This window comes from Zerene cesonia, chromosome 20, assembly GCF_012273895.1.
Source record: "Zerene cesonia ecotype Mississippi chromosome 20, Zerene_cesonia_1.1, whole genome shotgun sequence".
Classification (NCBI taxonomy): domain Eukaryota; kingdom Metazoa; phylum Arthropoda; class Insecta; order Lepidoptera; family Pieridae; genus Zerene; species Zerene cesonia.
In genome coordinates this window covers 3,390,674-3,411,024 of record NC_052121.1, presented here as the reverse complement: position 1 = coordinate 3,411,024, position 20,351 = coordinate 3,390,674, and the positions used below count along the sequence as shown (strand labels likewise).

The 20,351-nt window shown below is 31.5% G+C and overlaps 1 protein-coding gene across 1 annotated transcript; it reads left to right on the top strand.

Annotated features, from left to right (window-relative positions):
• Positions 1–6,358: 6,358 nt before the first annotated feature.
• Positions 6,359–18,500, top strand: LOC119834847. The gene is made up of 24 exons (XM_038359363.1): positions 6,359–6,385; positions 7,010–7,071; positions 7,856–7,949; positions 8,014–8,154; positions 8,239–8,471; positions 8,542–8,659; positions 8,758–8,890; positions 9,428–9,546; positions 9,812–9,924; positions 10,165–10,374; positions 10,766–10,877; positions 11,428–11,545; positions 12,066–12,199; positions 12,596–12,739; positions 13,126–13,374; positions 13,497–13,570; positions 13,829–13,975; positions 14,220–14,378; positions 14,934–15,049; positions 15,477–15,663; positions 16,092–16,283; positions 16,836–16,941; positions 17,444–17,579; positions 18,352–18,500. The coding sequence occupies exons 1-24, from the start codon at positions 6,359–6,361 to the stop codon at positions 18,498–18,500; spliced, it is 3,273 nt and encodes a 1,090-aa protein (XP_038215291.1).
• The last annotated feature ends 1,851 nt before the right edge of the window (positions 18,501–20,351 follow it).

The following is a 20,351-nucleotide window of genomic DNA, read 5'->3' as shown; positions in this document are numbered from 1 at the left end:
GTATAAATTTTTAACGAATCAATATATAAGGTAATATTGTTTTATCAATTTATTTTATTGAATGTTGGGATATTTGAAAAATTATGTGCTCAAATACATCTAATAAGCAAAGAGCTAATATTTGGGACATATTTATATATTGATTTCCGACCATAAGATCAAAATTTCTTAACCGTTTTCTTAGTAGTTTATAAAATTCAAATGTGAATCGTTTTGAAAAATTGTCTTTAATTTTTAGATATAGACAAGTTACGAGCAGAACAAATTAGAAAACAATATTATCCCTATATCTCTATTTTTAACTATCGACGTTGGTTGTGGATAAACTTGTTTTAAAACCTACTGTTACAAAATCTTATGTAATTTTAATTTTTTGTTAAATGTCAATATAGACTTTGGCATGGATTTGTTTTAATCGTTTAAAAATTTTTATCTTCTAAAGTTTTATCTGGAATTGTACCTAGCTCTGGCGATTTTTATATTACCTATTACATTTATTCCGTTGTAAATTATTATTGAAATAATTGTATAAGTTTATAAAAATTGTACCTAAGTGTTGCGTAGATTTTAAGTATCAATTTGACAACAGCTCGAATATTATAAAACGAGATATAAATTCTCACAGGTAAAAATCAAATGTTAATATTGTTGTAATAATATTATGTATATTGTTTTGGCTTAATGAAGTGACGATTTTAGAAGGTTACATTTTTAATGTTACTATGTTAACTAGGTTAAATTATGGATAATTTAGGAAATAGTAGGTGTTGTGAATATTTTATGAACAATAATTATTTTGCAGATTAAATAGTGTAAATTTAATGGTTATTTAGTCATTTGTAAATAAACCTAGATACCTGTTAATTAGAACAGACGAAATTATAGAAACTAAATGAAAGATTCCTAAAAGTATGATAATTTATAAGAATATAAATGATTATTGAGTGTCCCCTAAAATAACAAATTATTTATATGAATATCTTTCAATATATAATAGACACACAATGTTATTCGAAAGCAATTTTAAGAGAATTATTACGTAAAGATACATTTTAAGCAATTTTTATTAAATGAATGCTTATTTGAAATAAATGGTATCGCATGAGGCGCACAAATTATTATTGTTTCATAAAGTAGATATTTACGTAAGTTGTTTTTGAAAAAGTTTTACCCATCCAATAAAATACTATATATGGACAAGGTAGGTACAAGTTATTTTATATATTATCAGCAATCAGCTGTATAGTGATGATTAAATATTAGGTCTAAAAGTTGTATTGATGTAAGACACGAAGGAATGCTTTGTTGTGTCATTTTGAATCCTAACGCAAATTAAACAATTCTAAACATAAACAGGTAGGTATCAAACACAAAAGTAAATAGTTATTTTATTGATTATATTTTATTATAAACCTTATAAGCGTATGAAACTTTATTATCATTAATTTAATCTACAGGCGATTCATTTTCAAAAGAGTAATTTGTCACACATACAATTTATAACCTAGTTTATTACTAACTTATCTAAATTAAATTTTGAGTTCTCAGCGATCCGTCAAAAAACTTGTCTGCAGACTCCATCAGCGCCACGTGTATACCCCTCAGGGCAGTTTGAAGGCACCGATACAACATTGCGGCTTGTTAATGATGGTGTATCTTCACTTTGATTATCTTGTACCTCTTTAATTTCCTCCTCTTCAACTTCGATGGGCTGATCTACATTCTCGTTGTCTGCCATCTCTGTAAGCAAATAGATACCTATTATTTAATAAGTCTATGCTTACCAGAAGTGCTTGTGAAGCAAGAATATTTCAAAAAGGGAACAAGAAAATAAATAATAAAAAGTAGCGGTGATCAAAATACTGATTTGTATCGAATTGCTGAAATCGATAAGTGAAAGAAATGTGAATGAATTGTCTCCATACAAAATATTACACTCAACTTCTTTACTTTTTTGTGTTTGGTTTTACGCGAGTATTATACATTTAGAAATTAAAAACTTTTCAACGGATTTTAAACGCGATTTATTCATTATATTATTAACCCGACGTTTCGAACAACGTTCTTTACTTTTTCTATTCTTTGATCATGTTATGTAGTAAAAACATTTCAGTAGGTAGTTAATCTATGGGTCGCGGAGGAATTCTAACAAGCCCCCGAGGCCCCTTCACTTATGTGGCTCGACGGAACACAGTGGGGTTTTAGTCGGTAGGAATCCGACATAACCCACGACCTCTTCCCCGGGGGCCGTGGTTATCTATGCAAGATTTCCCCACTATAAAAAAAAGGTAGTTAATCTATAGATGACCCAATATCCTTGAGAACTTGAACGTACATCTGTGTGCACTGTACGGGTTATATTCTGTATGATTACGAATTCCTATTTCCTCTTGTTATTTTTACAACTTCTATGTACAGCTCAAGGTAATTTAATTTGTGACAATGTAAAATTGATTTTATTTAAATTATTTAAAAGAAATGATCCGCTTCGGCTTCGCCCTTGGTAAATATATAACCATATACCCCGTACACGATCACATTATCAAACAATACAATGAAAATTTATGAAATCGGTCCATTTTTCACACTCTTCAATGTATAGAAGTATGAAATAAATTAACAACAATTTCCTAATATCAAACTAGAGTAAATTCATTGCAATAAATAAGACACTTACTATTAAGCTCCAGAAGTTTATCCGAATAACTCTAAAGAAAACAGTCTTCAGGCACTGAACGTCCAGCAAGGTAAGAATCGTAAGCACTTATGAATTCGAAATCTATGTTTCACAGTTTATACTAAAAGGCCAGTTCGATTTATCAATGTTTTCTAACAAAAAACTACGTCACAGCTGTATACACACCCAATCGACAGGAATTTTTCTGACTAATCTAATGATACGGTTTCTGGTAAGTAAATTACGAATTGATAAGTTATCTTTATTGGTTGTACCTTTTGGGGATTTAAGTCCAACACTTCAAAGGAACCGCATCATGAATATCGGAATAAATTTACTGCGAAGTTTAACTTGTAGCGCCTATTACGTATATGTCAACAAAATTGAAAGAAATATTTTAGTATACAAATATTTTACGTTATTATACGTTTATTTTACGTTAATTATAAGAAAATAGACTAAATATTGCTGTGACACTAAAGGAGGCCTTATAAGCCCTTCACAATGATTCAGTCGCAAAAAGGCTTCAATAGTATTATGTTATATGTGCTATAGACTTCAATCATACTGCTCCCTTAGGTTCATTCACGATATAAGGTGTAGACGGCGAAATAAATGAGTGGGGGAGCCGGAGGGCCATTTCATTTTCCTCACCCATCCCCGTCCATTCCTTTTTTCCAGTCGTCAATCTTTTCCTTCCCCTATTCCCCTTAAAGCTCATTCTCAATGACACTCCCACTGCGAATATTCATGGACGAATCATCAGACGAACCACCAGCTCAGTTGCCCGCTCTGTCATAAAAAAGGTATGTACATCGTAACTCTCGCTATACAGCATTGTCAATATTCATGGAATCGAATTATTCATGGAACACCTAATATGGGGTAAGGTTTCAAGGATGATAGGGAAAAATAAAAAAAAAGATTATAGAAAAAGAATTTGCTAAAAATAGCCAAATTATAAACCGATTGTTACAAACACATACTAAGAGGCGGATATTTATTGTAAGCTATATCTAGTTTGTCTAAGTATATGATTATATCCGCCTCTATAATTCCTCTAGTGACCGAATTCAGTCCGAGGAATATATAATAATCGCTTTTTATATTAGAAAGGATATAAAAATAATAACTAATCAAATGACTAAGATAGGTACTACTGAAATCGATAAGTCGAGTTAAAATGTTAAATTATTGAGGGTTTCTCCCATAGATATCTGCGCTTTCTTCAAAAGTGTTTAGGAAATATCTGATACCTACATATGTCTTTCATATGACGTAATACTGATATTGAAATTGTATAGGTTTAAATGCAATTGAACATTACCTCACATACGTTCCATAAAATTGATCGATCTTATTCGCTTTTCACAATGTCTAGTAGATTCCATATTATGCGACAACTATTTCTAAAAGTTCTAATAGTAAATTGGATTTCTTTTAGATTATTTTAATATATCTATTATACAATTACCCATACTTTTATTGGTTTTTTAAGGGTCTACAAATAATTTTTTAGAAATGGTAACTCGAGTGACGTTTTATAACTTAATTTATTACGCAGATACTTCCAATCGCAAGGCTTGCTTTCTGCTTGCTCATCAGATTTATATGTATCTATATGTTTGAATCACCTGAACACAATGTAAGCACTACTACTTCCATGCTACCCTATTTGTTTCAGGGGTAGGTAATATTCAGTACCAGTTAACAGTATAATCACAAACTCTAAATAAAACCAGAGAAAAGCGTCTTAAAAAATTATATTTATCTCAAATGTGACTGACTGAAATATTGATCTAACAACGCACTGCCCAAACCACTGGTCGGACTGGACTGAAATTTGATATGCAGATAGATATTATGATGTAGGCATCCGCAAAGAAACAATTTTGAAAAATTCTACCCCCAAGGGGATAAAATAGGAGATAAAAGTCATTACTATGATAATTTATTTTGACCACGCGTGCGAATCTGCGGTCAATTGTTAGTTTTTATATATAAACTAACAATTGACTGCAGATTAAAAAATTTAAGTTGAAAAAAAAATAAACATTTAAATGAGATTAGAATGATACATTGTTTTTTATTCATATTATTTATTAAAAAATAAAAAAAAGCTTACATTTATGTTAATTCATACGTGCCGTAATAAAAGAACAGCTTCTAACTTAATAATACTGTAACTCATCATTAAATAAGTAATATTAACTTCTAAATAAAATTGATACAAAGTAACACAAAATACGCAATTAAAATGTCATACAACACAACACAATTATATCTTAAGATCAATGCACCAAAACTGTGTTTTAGATAAGATAATGAACAATTCTCAACCGTCATAATGAAAATTGATTTTAATCACATGATCTTAATAAACGAATAATGAAAAAATATTAAACATAATTTAACCGGTGTGCAATAATAATAATTATTCGGGATCGAAATATTATATAGGACATATTTTTTTAAGTTGAAAGCTAGAGCTTTATTGGATTGGTATACTATCAATTGTGACATTCAGATATTAAAAAACTTGTCTGCATACTCCATCAGAACCTCTGCTATAACCTGGTGGGCAGTTACCAGGTACACTAATTGCGTTGGTAAAGATTGGTAGTTGAGGTGCGTCTGCAGCAGAATCGTTCTCTTTTTGGCCAGATGTATCCTTTTCTTCTTGTTGTACTTCCTCCGGTTGTTCCACACATTCTGTGTCTGCCATTTCTGGAAGAGATACTTTGCTATTATCCCTACAAATGTTTGTTATGCATGCATGTATATACTATGCGTATACAGTACCAGCTCGCAAAAATAATTATTATGAATATGAACTCTTAAAACATCAACCAAATGATATGATCGTCATCGGTTGCAAAAAAGAAACAAAATCTATCTTCTTTTAATATCGATTATTTAAAAAAAGAAATTTTACGTAATCGAAAATATACGCAGATAAAAAAACATTAATAAATCTCAAGAATTCGTCCGCAATTGATCTAATAATTAAATAACAAAAAGCAAACACAATTTCTATAGTTAAAAATCGAAGTAGCTGTACCTGTACACACAACTGTGGTTATTTTTTTGTAAAAACACTCAAAAAACTTATTGAATCAACAGTTGATTTTGGATATCTTCTGCACTAGACACGACTTATCAGGATGAGTCCGAAAATACGTATGAGAAACAACTTCACGCACTATATTTATATGTATTTATCAGTCAGCTTACTATATCCGTGTTCTGAATCATACTTAAGTCTATTGATTGCATATTTATGCAATAATACGTTCAGTTATATGTTCAGGTTTTCAAATATTACGAAACTAAAAAGTTCTAGAGTTACGCAAAACATTATTCCGTTAAGAACCCACGGATGTACTTATTTTATAAAGAACATTTCAAAGCGCTATATATATTTAAATATTATTGAGAATAATGAATTAATACTTTTTACATAACAATCAATGTAATAATTGACATAGAGAGCGTAGATATAACAATGAACTTACTTTTGTTATGTCATTATTTGGAATATTTTTAAGTTTGACATCTCTTCTACAAAAAAGTAAGGGACAGTTGCCAAAAATTTTTCACGAGTTTTGGACATTTTTAGCTAAAATAAAAACAATTCTGAGTGCATTATGCTTTATGTTAATATACTACTCATTTGATGAAATGAAAAAAGGTGTTAGTCTAGAAAAGGTGATTTAAATTATGCTTGACAATAAACGTTGTGTTATTTAAAGAAATAGAAATAGCGATGTAAATGTACTATAATATCATAAAATGCAGAGTTTGTTTGTTCGGTTGAACGCGATAATCTCAGGAACTATTGGTACGATATGAAAAATTCTGTTGTTGTTGGATAACTCATTTATGAGGAAGGCTTTAAGCTATGTAACATCAGGTACTACGTGGGTAAAACCGCGGAGCACAGCTAGTATAATATAAATCAAATAATAGAATATAATCCTAATCCACATAGTCTCCTTACTGAAAGTCCAATATTATGCATATTTTATAATGTAGTGAACGAATTATTCATAATAGCGCAAAAATTCCCTTTATTTGGTATGGGCTGTTAGAAATTTTCTATTAAATTAAGATGGCTCCACTTCTTAAAATTCGTAAAATTTTTACTATAGGTATCTCTATGGAATAAATTGATACATTATTTATCTGTTTGTAAGTTCGGCAGTGAGACCTGACTGCTGAAGGTGGCTGGCCCCATTTTTATGAACTTTTTTGCATGTCTTGAAGCCAAACCTAGTTTAACCAAAAAAATTATTGTATTGTCTATTTAAAGAATAATACTTCCCGTTACAGATAAATGGCACTGAAGTAATTTCAAATGCGAATAGCAAGACTTCTAGACGTAATCTGTCCAAGTAAAGTATATTTTTTTAAATGTTTGTTATTTATTATAATTATTATGACATAATAAATAATCTTGTACATTAAAATAAAGAATCAGCACGATTCTCTTAATTTGGACCATAAATATTTCAGAACCCAGTCACAAAACAAAAGAAGACTGATTAAATTGCCAGAGCAAGTGTGCGAACATTATCAAATTATAATAAGACCAAAACTCCATAAAAGCAGTTCTCTATCTGATCTCACGCCACACTCGAGTGACTATTGTGAGTGCTTGTTGTTAGTATTGCACTTGCCTTATGTTGTTAATTATCTCTTTACAGTAGGTATGACTGTATATTACTCATGCCGAATGAACATTTTAGCGTTCGATTTCTTTACCAGAAAAAACAGTTGTTTGTGCAAACAAAATCGACGATATATCAATATTTACAACAATTCTGGGGACACACTCGAAAAATACTCTAGATGTTTAGCTGAATCGTCTTATATGTCGTGGAATTTTAAAAACAAGTAAGTTTTTTAATAAGAAACTTATACATTCATAACCACTATATAGTTTAATTTGAACAGATTTATACATTTTGTTATTTAAAATAAGAAAGATGAAGAAAAAGATCGAGATGTCTCCTGAAACGTACGCTGCAAAATTTGCGGCTGACTTTACATACTCTGGCGACCAAAATGCATCATCGTATGCTGAAAATTCCAGGTACGATGATTTACAGATTCGGTGAAAATAAAAAATAACTATTTAAAATATCAATAATTCGAAATATAATAATTTAATTGTAGCACGAGTAGCACAGATGATGCAACTCATCAAAAAATGCCGACATTCCCTTTTAAGCCGACCCCTAGTGGAAATTTAAAAGTTCAATCCAATCAGGTAATGCGATAATACTTTAAGATAATAATGTCGAATCAGAAATTATTTTATTAAAAGAATATAGGTAGTATTTCAGTCTTCAACAGTAGGAGTTTTATTAGCGGATCCAACACAGGCAAAGGTGAAAGTTAAATTTGAGGGTAAGACTACTGAAGAACTAGATGATGAATTAAACAATTTACTATCTGGTAATCACGATATGAACGTAAGTCATAAGTCTAATGTTATTTCACAAAGTTAAATACGAACATAAACGATTGATGATGATTAAACACATTCTTAATTAAAGGATGAACCTAATCTCCAATTACAATATGGTCCCAAAAAAAGTCCTAATACGCAACTCCACGTAAAAAATGTACTAGAAAGAAATATCAATGATAAGTCGCGTACTGAAACAAAAAACAAAGAATTGATCAGTATGGGATACGGGCAGGTGGAAGCCATAGACTGGACGCATGTGCAATTGCCAAAGAAACAAGAATTATTTCAAGAATTCTATCGCAGAGTGCATAACTTCATGTGGGTCAAAAGCAGAGAATTCGTTATTGATACTTACATAGACATAATAATAATGAAAATATATTTACAGTAATACAGATTGCATTGTACACATTGGTCGTGAGGAATTCCATTGTCATTATATGGTACTACAGATATATTCGTCATTCTTCAACACAAACACTCAAAGGGAAATAGAATTACCCATTGTAAGTAAACTTTTAAACATGAAATATGTTTGAGGAAAATATAAATTTTAAATGGATTGATTTTGTTTAAAATTAAAAATCTCTATTATGAATTTCAGAGTAATGTTAAACCAGATGCCTTTCACACTATATACGAATGGATGATATTTAGCGGGTCAGAAAGCAATAAGTTGTTGAAAAGAGATAATGTTTTAGATCTGTATTCTGCTGCTCAGTATTTAGCAATAAAAGGTACATACAAGCACATAAGCAGTAGATATCTTATATCTTTAAACGAGCAATTCTTGTGTATATATATATATATATATATATATATATACACAATTATTATATTATAATTTAGTATATAGGGGGTTTCGGGGGCGATAAATTGATCTTGCTAGAAATCTTTTTTAGAAAATGTCATATTCGTGTTTTATCGACTTAAACTTACTTTTTAAACAAATAGGAGGCGTTTGAGTAGTCCCCATTTATTATGACTCTTCCTGACATCTATTGGCGAATAATAATACTATAAATGCGAAAGTTTGTGAGGATGGATGCATATGTATGTGTGCGTCTGTTACTCTTTCACGCAAAAACTACTGAACCGATTGCAATGAAATTTGCTTCGTAGATAGCTGGACAACTGAAATAACATATAGGCACTTTTTATACCGATATTCTTACGGGATACGGACTTACGCGGTTTCAACCGCGGGTCACAGCTAGTGCAGGTAAATAAGCAAAAATTTCGAAAGTAATCTTAAACGTTTTCTACCAAGACAGATTTAGAAGACCAATGTTGGTCGTTTATGGAAAACGAGACTATTTTTAATGAAGATGCGGCTTTTGTTTTATATAGAAAAGCAAGGATCAGGAACATGACTTCTGTTATGGAATTGATGGTAACAAAGACTTGACTCTATATAACATTTCAATCGGCTGAAATTTGGGTTAGATAGAGATTACGGTTAACTCTATTACTTTCTTTAACTGCAATTAGTCTATAAACATAGGTATTGTTCTTAAAGCGAATACGTCATAATTTTCTCTTGCGTAGCGACCAACCCCTCCTCGATTTACACAAGATCGAGCGCTGAATATATTTTCTTCAATGATTTTTTAAGATTTGTGAACGAAAATACTCTTATAAGTTACCTCTAATTAAAGGTGCGCCGAGTCAAGAGATTCTTTTTACCACTCGTTGCTTCAAAGGATTTTCTTAAATTAGAAGCTGAAGAGATATTGACCTTTTTAAAGTCGGATTATATCTGTGTAACAAGGTAAAAAATATCACAATTATTCAAATGCATATTATTCTAGTAAACAATAATGATACAGATGATATTCGTTGTCAAATCGTATCTGTATACAATTTTGAAGCAGAAGTTTATTGTGGTGACAATGATAATTGTATCTGGATAGATTTTTGGAGAATCGGATTTTCTTTGTATTTAGTGTTTCAAGAAGGAATAATTTACAATTTATCGAAACCTTGCGAGCGACTCTTTCTTTTTATTCAGTGAAATTGAGGTTCTAATGGCTGGCGTAAGATGGCTATACGGAGACTGGAATCTTCGAAAACGCTTTGCTGTAGATGTGATGCGGTGCGTGCGCTTCGGCCTCATCTCGCCCTGGCAACTCGTCGACATTAAGAGAAACCCGGAGAATGCTGAGATATTGGAAATTGTGAATGATTCAGAAGTTCAACAAATGGTCGACGATGGACTGGCGTAAGTCATTAACTTACTGTGTGTGTGTACAATAATACATAATATTGGGTCATCTATTCTATCACAAAATATTTCATATAATACGTATAGTATTGTGATAGTACTTTTATTTGGATCAGTTGTCGAATGTATAGTGAAATACAGGAGGTGATTAAATTTTTGAGTTTTAGCAATCCTTACCTTTACATTTATAACATTTGTACTATATGGGAAAAGACTTTACATATTACTTATTTATATAAATATATATATATGAAAATGTAATAATAACAATAAATTGTTATTATTACATTGTAGGAAAACAAACGAAATTTTATTAATTTATTATTGCATAAATTTTATATAAATATTACCGTTACGTACTGAAGTTATTGATTATTTCTTTCTGCAGATACGTTATCATAAAATATTGGTATGGCAACAATTCTAAAAACTATTATCATTGGATTGATGTTTTGGGTTTATCTGAGCCAACGGAGAGAAATTGGATAGGCGAAGAGAAGGTTCATATTTAACTTATTTCAGTTTCTTTGTATTTGTTGGTATTTTTATGTACATTTATAATAGCGCTATTTTTTCCAATTTGGAATTAATTTTATTAACTCTTTCGTTTTGAACCGACATTTCGTTAACAAAGGAGGTTCTCATATTTAATCATTTTTTTGGTTTTGATACTCGATAACTCAGTGGGTTTTTCACGAATTAATGTGATTCATTTTGTTTGATAGAAAGTTATTGTCATTTGGTACCGTTTTAGGATTTGAAGAGTACGTTATCCCTAGGGACGTCGGTGACATTTTATTATAGAAAGAATTCTGTAGAATTTGAAACAATATCTACTATTACTTTTAAAAACCTTTGTTATTCCATACTAAATATAAATATCGCTTTACATACATATGCGAATTAGTTGGATATAGGTTATTTTTGAGTACTAACGCGTAAGCTATTCTACGAAGTTGCGCGATTATGGCGTAACCGATAACATACACAGAAACATATCAGGAAAATTAATATTATTCTCTGAATACGTGTTTATTGTCTGGTCCATAGAATCATGTGACGTACAAGGAGTTTCTGAAATATCTGGAACAGTTCATGGTGCCGAAAAATCAAATGTACCAACAGATGGCTATGATGCAGCCTCCAAGGAGGAGTGAAGATGGGCCTGGTAATAATATTGAGAATTGCTTCATACATACAGGATAGATAACACTTACAGTGGGTATTTTAGAATACATTTTAGGCAATTTATTGGCACTAGCAAATGTTCCGATTATCGTGTTCCAATAACAAACCGTGCAAATATATATAGGGGTACCAAAGTGTGTTAGGTAAATACCATTGAATAGATAGCGAATAAAATAAACATAATGAATATTTTTATACTAAACAAATACTCAATGCCGTCAGACGTTTTGCCATTAAACAAATATAGTTAAAAATTTCCGGACGTGATATACCTACAACGCAATCTTTCAACAAACTAAGCAACATTTAGGAAATATAGGAAATATAGAAATATAGGAAATGTAGGAAATATAGAAAAAATTTACGCATTCTTTAAATACACACTTACATTTGGCCATTACCTCCTATCAATCAGTAATATCTCCTATTCATGTTTATTGAGCTTAATCAAATGAAAATTAAAATTGAATGAAATATGAATGATGAACTAAATTATTCAGGTAGTTTTCGAGGAAAGGATCAAGATAAAATGGATATGAGAAGACCGAAATTAGAGTTTCCCTCACCCGCCACTTTGATGGGATTTACGGATAAAGAGAAGTTTCCAGGAATGAGTGACCTTTTTAATAGAAAGGTAATTGTTTGTTTCTTAATAAGTTATTTACTCTATGTTTCTTGTTTAAACAGGTAGGTAAGGTTCATTTTAAAAAATGATACGTTTTGAGCAGCTTAGTGATTCCGTAATAAATAATTTCAGTATTTAATAATAAAAAAAAATATTCGGTATAATATTATTTATTTGTTTTTTGAGAATTTTAACCCTTATTTGTCCTAGATCCTCTCAATAAATATGATAAAAATATAACTATCAAAACAGCGACCGTTTAATTACTAATACATCGTTTTGTGCATTAACCTTTTCAAACAGCTGATACAATTAACTGAAGCTGAAAAAAACTGTTTTGTCCCCATGGCTCATAAGGTCAAATCTAAAAATAATGTTTCCTCCAAATTATACGTGTTTTTTCAGATACAAGACGGCAGCAGTCCGTCAAGATCACCACCGGCAACAAGATCGCCTCCGCCTATGGAGAGCAATGTTCCTACGCAAACCACATTACACGAGTCCACAAATAAACCTGAAGCAGATAGAAAACAGAAGCCAACAATAGATGTAACAAAATTATAATCAATCTGCATAAAGCATACATCTAAGACTAACTGATATTTACTGTTGCCTAATTTTACGTTTTAGTAATAACAACCAATTCTGCACTTACAATTGTATCAAATTAGGATATAAATACTAATAATATAAACACCTCACTGCTCCCTTAGGAATATCGGAACACGCAAGATGTTGTAAGTCGTAACCAGTATTGTCAAAAGGAAATTCATCAAATACACGCCTGCGATATTAATACTCAAATCGTAATTATGTATTTTTTCCTTTTTTTTTGTTTGTTCACTTGTTCTACCTGTAAATAAAAAAGCATTAACCAAGTACTAGCAGTAAACTGTGCTTTATGTTCATTATTGTTAGTAATTGTTGTTTTGTAGACAGGTCAAATTTATGATCCGCCTGAAAAAGATTCTACGGAAGAATTACAGTCGACAAACAGCGATACAAGTGACACGATTGGATCCAGCGTAACTGTTAATGTAAGTGATATTACTATAATGTGTTCCCGCAGTCCCATGAAAAACAGCGCGTCGGAACATAAAGGGGTTTTAGAATCCGACATAACCCACGACTCTTTCCCGGGGGACATCTTACAGGGTTGGGAGGTGGGTACTTATCCAGCGGAGGTGGGTATCTTATGTAAGATTTCCCCACTTAAAAAAAAGAACAAAAGTGATATTACTGTCTTGTCGTATTTAATAATAAACGGAGAGCCTCTGGTGCAAATAAGCCAGTCGTTTGTTTACAGGATACAAGGAAGAGCCAAAAGAGACATAGCGTAGCTGCTTGTTACTTGGCTGCGGCTTTGGCAAGCAATAGAAGGTAACAATTTATTAAGTACACGTCACATAATACGTGATGACAAAAAGCTATTGTTATTAGTTGTACTATAAAAAATCTTACATTATACTTAAATTACCCTTTCATATTTTGTCAGATATTAATCGGTTGATATCCTATCATCGACAACTTACCCTGTGGTGGTTAGTTATGTTTAGTACCGTAATATGCAATTCATGATGACGAGATATGTTTCTTGAAATAAATAGCAAGCCAATGTTTCATAAATTAAATTTACAGAGATTCTCAAAACCCTGAACGACGCCCTCAAACAAGCAATGCAACTCGCCCAGGTGTAACGACACGGCCACTGACATCCCAAAATATAATAAGTCCTGAAGCTTCTCTATTCAATCAGTCAAAGGAATCGCTTGCTAGAGCTAATATGTAATGCGTAATATCTTAATCTTATTTATTTCTTACAAGTGCATTAGACACATTTATAAACAAAAAGCAGATGAATACTTCAGAGAATTTCATTTATACTCGATTTCATGTTTACTTATTTGAACACACATGGATAAAATATTCCTCGAAATCGTATGTTACATCAGGTTATTTGTGAAAGAATTCTCCGCTAAGAACGTTTTCCGGTTGTCCTTGTATGATATACACGAGTCTCTGTTCATAGGAATAAATTGTCAACGTCCATACTGGGTCCATCCAATAAAAATTATATCATCGATGGGTCTCTTTTCAATTGGGATCGTGAGACTGTCCTAGTGTTCGGCGGGATCGATCCACATACTTCGTATGGTGTGACAGGCAACACTGGGAAGGATATTTACAGGTCTTTTGTCTATGTATATTTATTTTAAACACTATTATATATAAGATTAGTACTTATTATTCTGTGCTATTACTTCCCAGGTTTGCAATTAATAGTGCATTGTAAAACAGAGAATTTACTCTGATTTATTGATATTGCGTGATATGAGCTTTTGTACATTATGTTTGTTTTTTTCAGTGCCATAACTTAGTATTTGTAAATTACACAGTATTAAGCAGAATTTGTATCGGGCTGTTTTTAAAAAGAAACGGAGATACACACATATCCTTACAAACTTTCGCATTTATAATGTTACTAGCTGCGCCTCGCGGTTTCACCCGCGTAAATCCGTATCCCGTAGGAATATCGGAATAAAAAGTTGCCTAAATGTTGTTCCAGTCTACGTACCAAATTTCATTGCAATTGATTCAGTAGTTTTTGCGTGAAAGAGCAACAAACACACACACATCCTTACAAACTTTCGCATTTATAATATTAGTAGGAAGTAGGATATTCCTTTTAGCGGCATTTGATTTAAAAGTTCATTTTTAAGTCTAGAAATATAATAATTTATAGTATATCATCTTTCAGATTTGATCCAGTAACCAATGCTTGGGAATATGTAGGGGAGTTGCCCGAACCGAGACATCACCATTCGGTTGCTTTTTTACGTGGTCGGGTTTTTCTTGTCGGTACGTATTACATATAATATTTGCTGAGCATAAACATTTGCTATATAAACAATAATAATTGCTCAACGTACAACGTATTTGACAAAGTCTATTGACCCATCCACACATGATTCAAGACCCAAGAATCGGTATTACTAGTCATTGTAAATGTGTACTCTTAAATACGTAATTTTTTATTTGCAAAATTTTATAATATAACATTTTCGGAGGGACTCTTAAAAACATATTAATTTATTTATGTTTGACTCTCTTCTAAGGACGTGTAGATTTATAGATTTTTCTTATTGAACCAATTATATCTATGTGTTTGAAAATTGATGAACTGTATTACTCTATCTACAACATAATATACACATATAAGTGTCTATTAAAGGAGTTTTTCATGATACTAAATATATACTAAACGTAAAATGTATATATATAATAGGTGGTGCTGACCCTCGCGAAGACGATTTGCGTGGTAAATCTGTGGTCGTATCAACAGTATGGAGCTATGAACCGGTCACTAGGTCTTGGTACAGTGAATCAGGACTTGCAATACCAAGGAAAAACTTTGGTCTGGTTGTTCATAAGATGGCTTTATATGCAATTGGAGGGCAAGATAAAAAGGGCAGGTTATATACTTTTGAATTTTCCGTATTGCGGTCAATATTTCTTTTGAAATTGTTATTTTAGGTATCGGCCGTTTGCTTAGTATTTGCCGATCAGATTATGCTAATAGTAATAATAATTTTGAATAAAACAAAGGGCATAAAATATTCAAAGCGATCCTATAAATAAAAATGACTAAGTGGTGTCCTATTCAGTTATCAACCCTAAATATACATTTAGGGTCCATCTCTAAAAGCCTTACTTTTAACAGTTCTTACAGTTATAGACCATTGAAGGTTGCTTACAGGTGATTTAAAGGTTGATTCGTTTCAAGAAATGCTTTCGTTTTAATATAAATGTAATCCTTCTTATAATGTATTATAACATCTTTCTTTAATAAATGTCTTTTAAAATATGCTTTTAAATGACTACACAACGTGGTAATTTACAGAGTATTAAGATCAGTAGAAAAGTTTGATCCAAAGACGGGATCCTGGAGTGAGGTGCGTTCGATGGGAGTAGCGCGGATGGCAGTGGCAGCGGTCAAATACAGAGAGTACATCTGGGTGGCCGGGGGCATGACTGGCGAGAAGAAGAAACCCGTCTGCAAGATTGTGGAGTGCTATAATTCAAAGACAAATGAGTATGATCAAGTTGGAAACTCAAACATTTATTTCCTTAACACGACTTATTCTAGAAGCTCTTTTGATTCGTCATTATGTAGCAATAAAGAACACCAGAGAGTTGTCCTACGGTTCTTAAGCGACAACTTTTAATTTAAATATTCTTATTTATACGAAAGTTGTGAGGATGGATGTTTGTGTATGTTACTCTTTTACGCAACTACTGAACTGATTGCAATGAAATTTTGGTACGCAGATAGCTGGACAACTGGAATAACACATAAGCAACTTTCTATCCCGATATTCCTACGGGATACAGACTTACGCGGGTGAAACCGCGGGACGCAGCTAGTTGTTGATATTTGATAATTATATTTTACGTTATTTTGTAATAATAATGCAAAGAAAATTTAACGGTTTATTTGTTTGGAAGTTTATCCTACTCTCAGTAACGGCCTCAACAATTTGATGAAAACTAGTTGATTTAATTATTATTTAATTCTTAAAGCATATTAAAGAACCTATACTATTCATAGGCAATTATACTTATATATTTTTCGCTTGCATTTCAGATGGACGGAAATTCACAGCCTTCGTTTCCCAAGATGCTTCGCTACATTATTTTCCATGAATGACAAATTGTATATAGTAGGAGGAGCTGGGAAAATATCAGATAAGGTATGTTAATATTTAATTTATAGATAATTATACGTATTAACATAAATATAATATAAACATACATTCAACAAACATTTTCAATATTTACTCTGTAGGCATTTACACATATTATTGCACTTACATATAAATACAGATTGAGTAATATACATTATGCAATAATTCTACCATTAAAACATATGAAAAATTGCTCTACAATTTGTGGCAGACACTTGTCTCATATTACAAAGATCAAGCTGGAACAATTATGGGAAAGAATTAAGATTAAGCAGACAGTTAGCCCAAGAATTAAATGTATTACCTAAAGCACATAAGCACATTATAATATCACCTCCATTTCATACAAGGCCTGAAAGTGATTAGCGATAATAATGGAACATGCAATGTTTGCCTAAGGCTGGTTTAAATCGACCATATATTTAAAAATTGTATATATTTCAATTAATTCGCTTTGGTACTTCTTATAATGGCTTCAATATTAATTTGTTTTTAATAAAATGAATAGGACAAAACACCAAGTAGTGTTGGAGACATTGATGTATGGGATTGGAAGGACAGACAGTGGAAGCAAGAAACAGAAATGTCCATACCGAGACACGGACACGCCCTCGCGTATTTGGGCACACAGCTCATTATAATTGGTGAGTAATCATTTTTGATTTGAAATAGTTATTTACTTTTTGAATTATCTTTTCCTAGAAGAAAAGAGGTTGATTTCATTTTTGTAACAACAGTTCATTATACGCTACAAGATCAAGGCAAAAAAGGCAATAGCTGTGGCCTTTTTTTGTATTTAACGCCTAATTTGAAACACTGATTTTAAAATGGAAAGTCATATATTACTAGGGACTTTACAAAAATTGTTTTTGAAATATTATATGCTTAAAATAAAACTTGAATAAATCTATACACTTAATCGATTTGAGTCATTTTAACCAAAATCTATTTCTGCAGTACTATTTTCAGTCTACACGTGAGGCGAGAGTGTTTCTAAATTATTAAAATATGCAATGGAACATTTTGTGCGAAATGACAGCGTTTGTTTAGATTGTGCTAATTTATATTTGGATAATAGCAACAGCACCTACGCAGCTTCTTGCTGGTGGTTATAATAATATTTTGCATTTAAATAAATGTAAGTAGGTAAATTCGATTCGGAGTCAAGTGAAACTATTGTTAAAGTATGCTTCCACTTAAATTGTGATTCCTATGTAAATTTAATAAGTATTACTAAGATAGTGTTACAATGGCATAATATATAGTTATACCTATGTTTAATGTACTTAGGGTACGAAAGCGAACATACTTATAGTATGATCACAAATAATATTAGTCTATTATGATATTGTCTATGCTCATGTACTTCATTTAAAAATCTTCTAATTCAGACATTTGCCAAATCTTTTTTCTCAGGTGGTGTAACAACGATTTATATGCGGGCCCTTAGCAACGTGGAGTCATTTTGCTGTGAACGTAGGGCCTGGATACGCGGAGTAGCCTCGTTACCATCACCTCTGTCTGGTCACGGCGCAGTCACTCTGCCCCCGGCGTCTCTCATGTGAATGCTCTAACTGCAGTACGAATTTTGATTGATGTACGTTGGTAAATTGTTGTGAGACTGTAAATTTGTTGTGTCTTGTTTGAAAAAAAATTATTAAAAAATTGTCCAAATTGTTAATGTTGTGGTGGAATTGTAAATTATGTACGTAGTGATGTAGGTACATGACTAGTGAATAACAGTGATCTCAGAAAGAGGCAATCAATAGAATATGGCATGGCATATTACGCGAGTACAAACTTTTTAAAATTTGTTAGTTTATAATTAAGGAAGTTTTTAAATTGTAAGAATTACGAGCGTCTCAATTTAAGATGTATCTATTGATGTCTTTGGAATTAAATATAAATTCTTGTAAATAATGTATAATTTATTCTTGTTGTAACATAGTTTTCAATAAAGTGACAAAATTTATACGCGTGGTATTACTTCTTTTCAAATCTTTTAACCAGAGATGGATATGCTTGAAATGTCCTTAGAAGAGAAACATCATTTCTCAGTTACCATATTTTCCTTTATCTTAAGTTGCATTTTAAGTACAAAATTACTTGTAGAACAGATAAACTAATAATATTACTTATATACCTTGTAGCTTTAATCTAAATAAATTAGACATTTTATGCATTACTATGTTTACAAACCTTATCCATATTGAAATGCGAGAGTGTTTCTTGTTTCTTTCATTTCCTTTGAATATGTCGGTGAAGCCGCGGGCGGAAAACTTGTTTATTATACTTGTTTGACTTGGCATATAAAAATAAAGATAAGTCATTTTTTCTAATTAAACCTTTATTAATAAGATAATAGAATACAAATACAAATAATTTGCGTATACTATAAATACCTATTTTAATAACATAAACTCATTAACCTTTAACTCTTATACAAAAATACAGACACCAAAATCTGTAGGTAATTAAAGCTTTAGTTTCCTTATTGCCGAAATAATTATATAATACATTGTTTTCAGCATACAGCGTAGAATTTTATAATGCCACCTGAAGGGAAATAAATTTAAAAGTATATTATTATAATTAATTCCAAAATAACCTAGCTTATACACGCAATTACGGCGCATCTCAAAAAATATCCATATGGCTACTTATGTTATTGAATTTCCTTTATTTTCAAAAACAAAAATCTTTTTTTCTTTGAGTAAATATTCTATCTACAGTAATAATTAGTTTCTCTTCAGTTGGTATTACAAAATTCCATGCTATATATCATTACTTTTTTTACGAATGCTTGCTAAAGACAATGCGATATAATTCGACCATCATTTGTCATGTTTTTTAACAAAGTCATTATTTTCAATCCCACACATCCCGGCAAATACCCGTCGCATCTCTCTTGTATCCGTTTTCACACGGCTCGGAGAATTTGAAAAATAGAGGATTGTTCACAGGAACAAATCGGTTTAATTTCACGTTGAAGAGTACGTTCTGAAAGCAAATGGATTTATTTATTTAATACTTTATTGCACACACAGAAATATAGAGCACATAACATTGAATTTTCACTGTATAAACTAATTTTAACCAATACAATACAATAATAGTATGCATCCTTTTTGGTGACCATAAATATATATTTTTTTTATGAACGAAAAACATACAGATGGCGGTCTTATCACTAGCGATCTTTTCGAGAGATATTTATTCATGGATAGTGATACGTGGAGTTTACTATAACAGCGTGTTAACTGTGGAACCATAGATGCCTAATCCAATGTTTTGTTATTTTTTTAAAACAGTTATCGAGGTCGTTCCTCGTTATCATAATCATATGTACAATAGACTACACAGACCGTTATCGGATATTATCTTTTTGCATTGCAATAACAATCAACAACATTTGT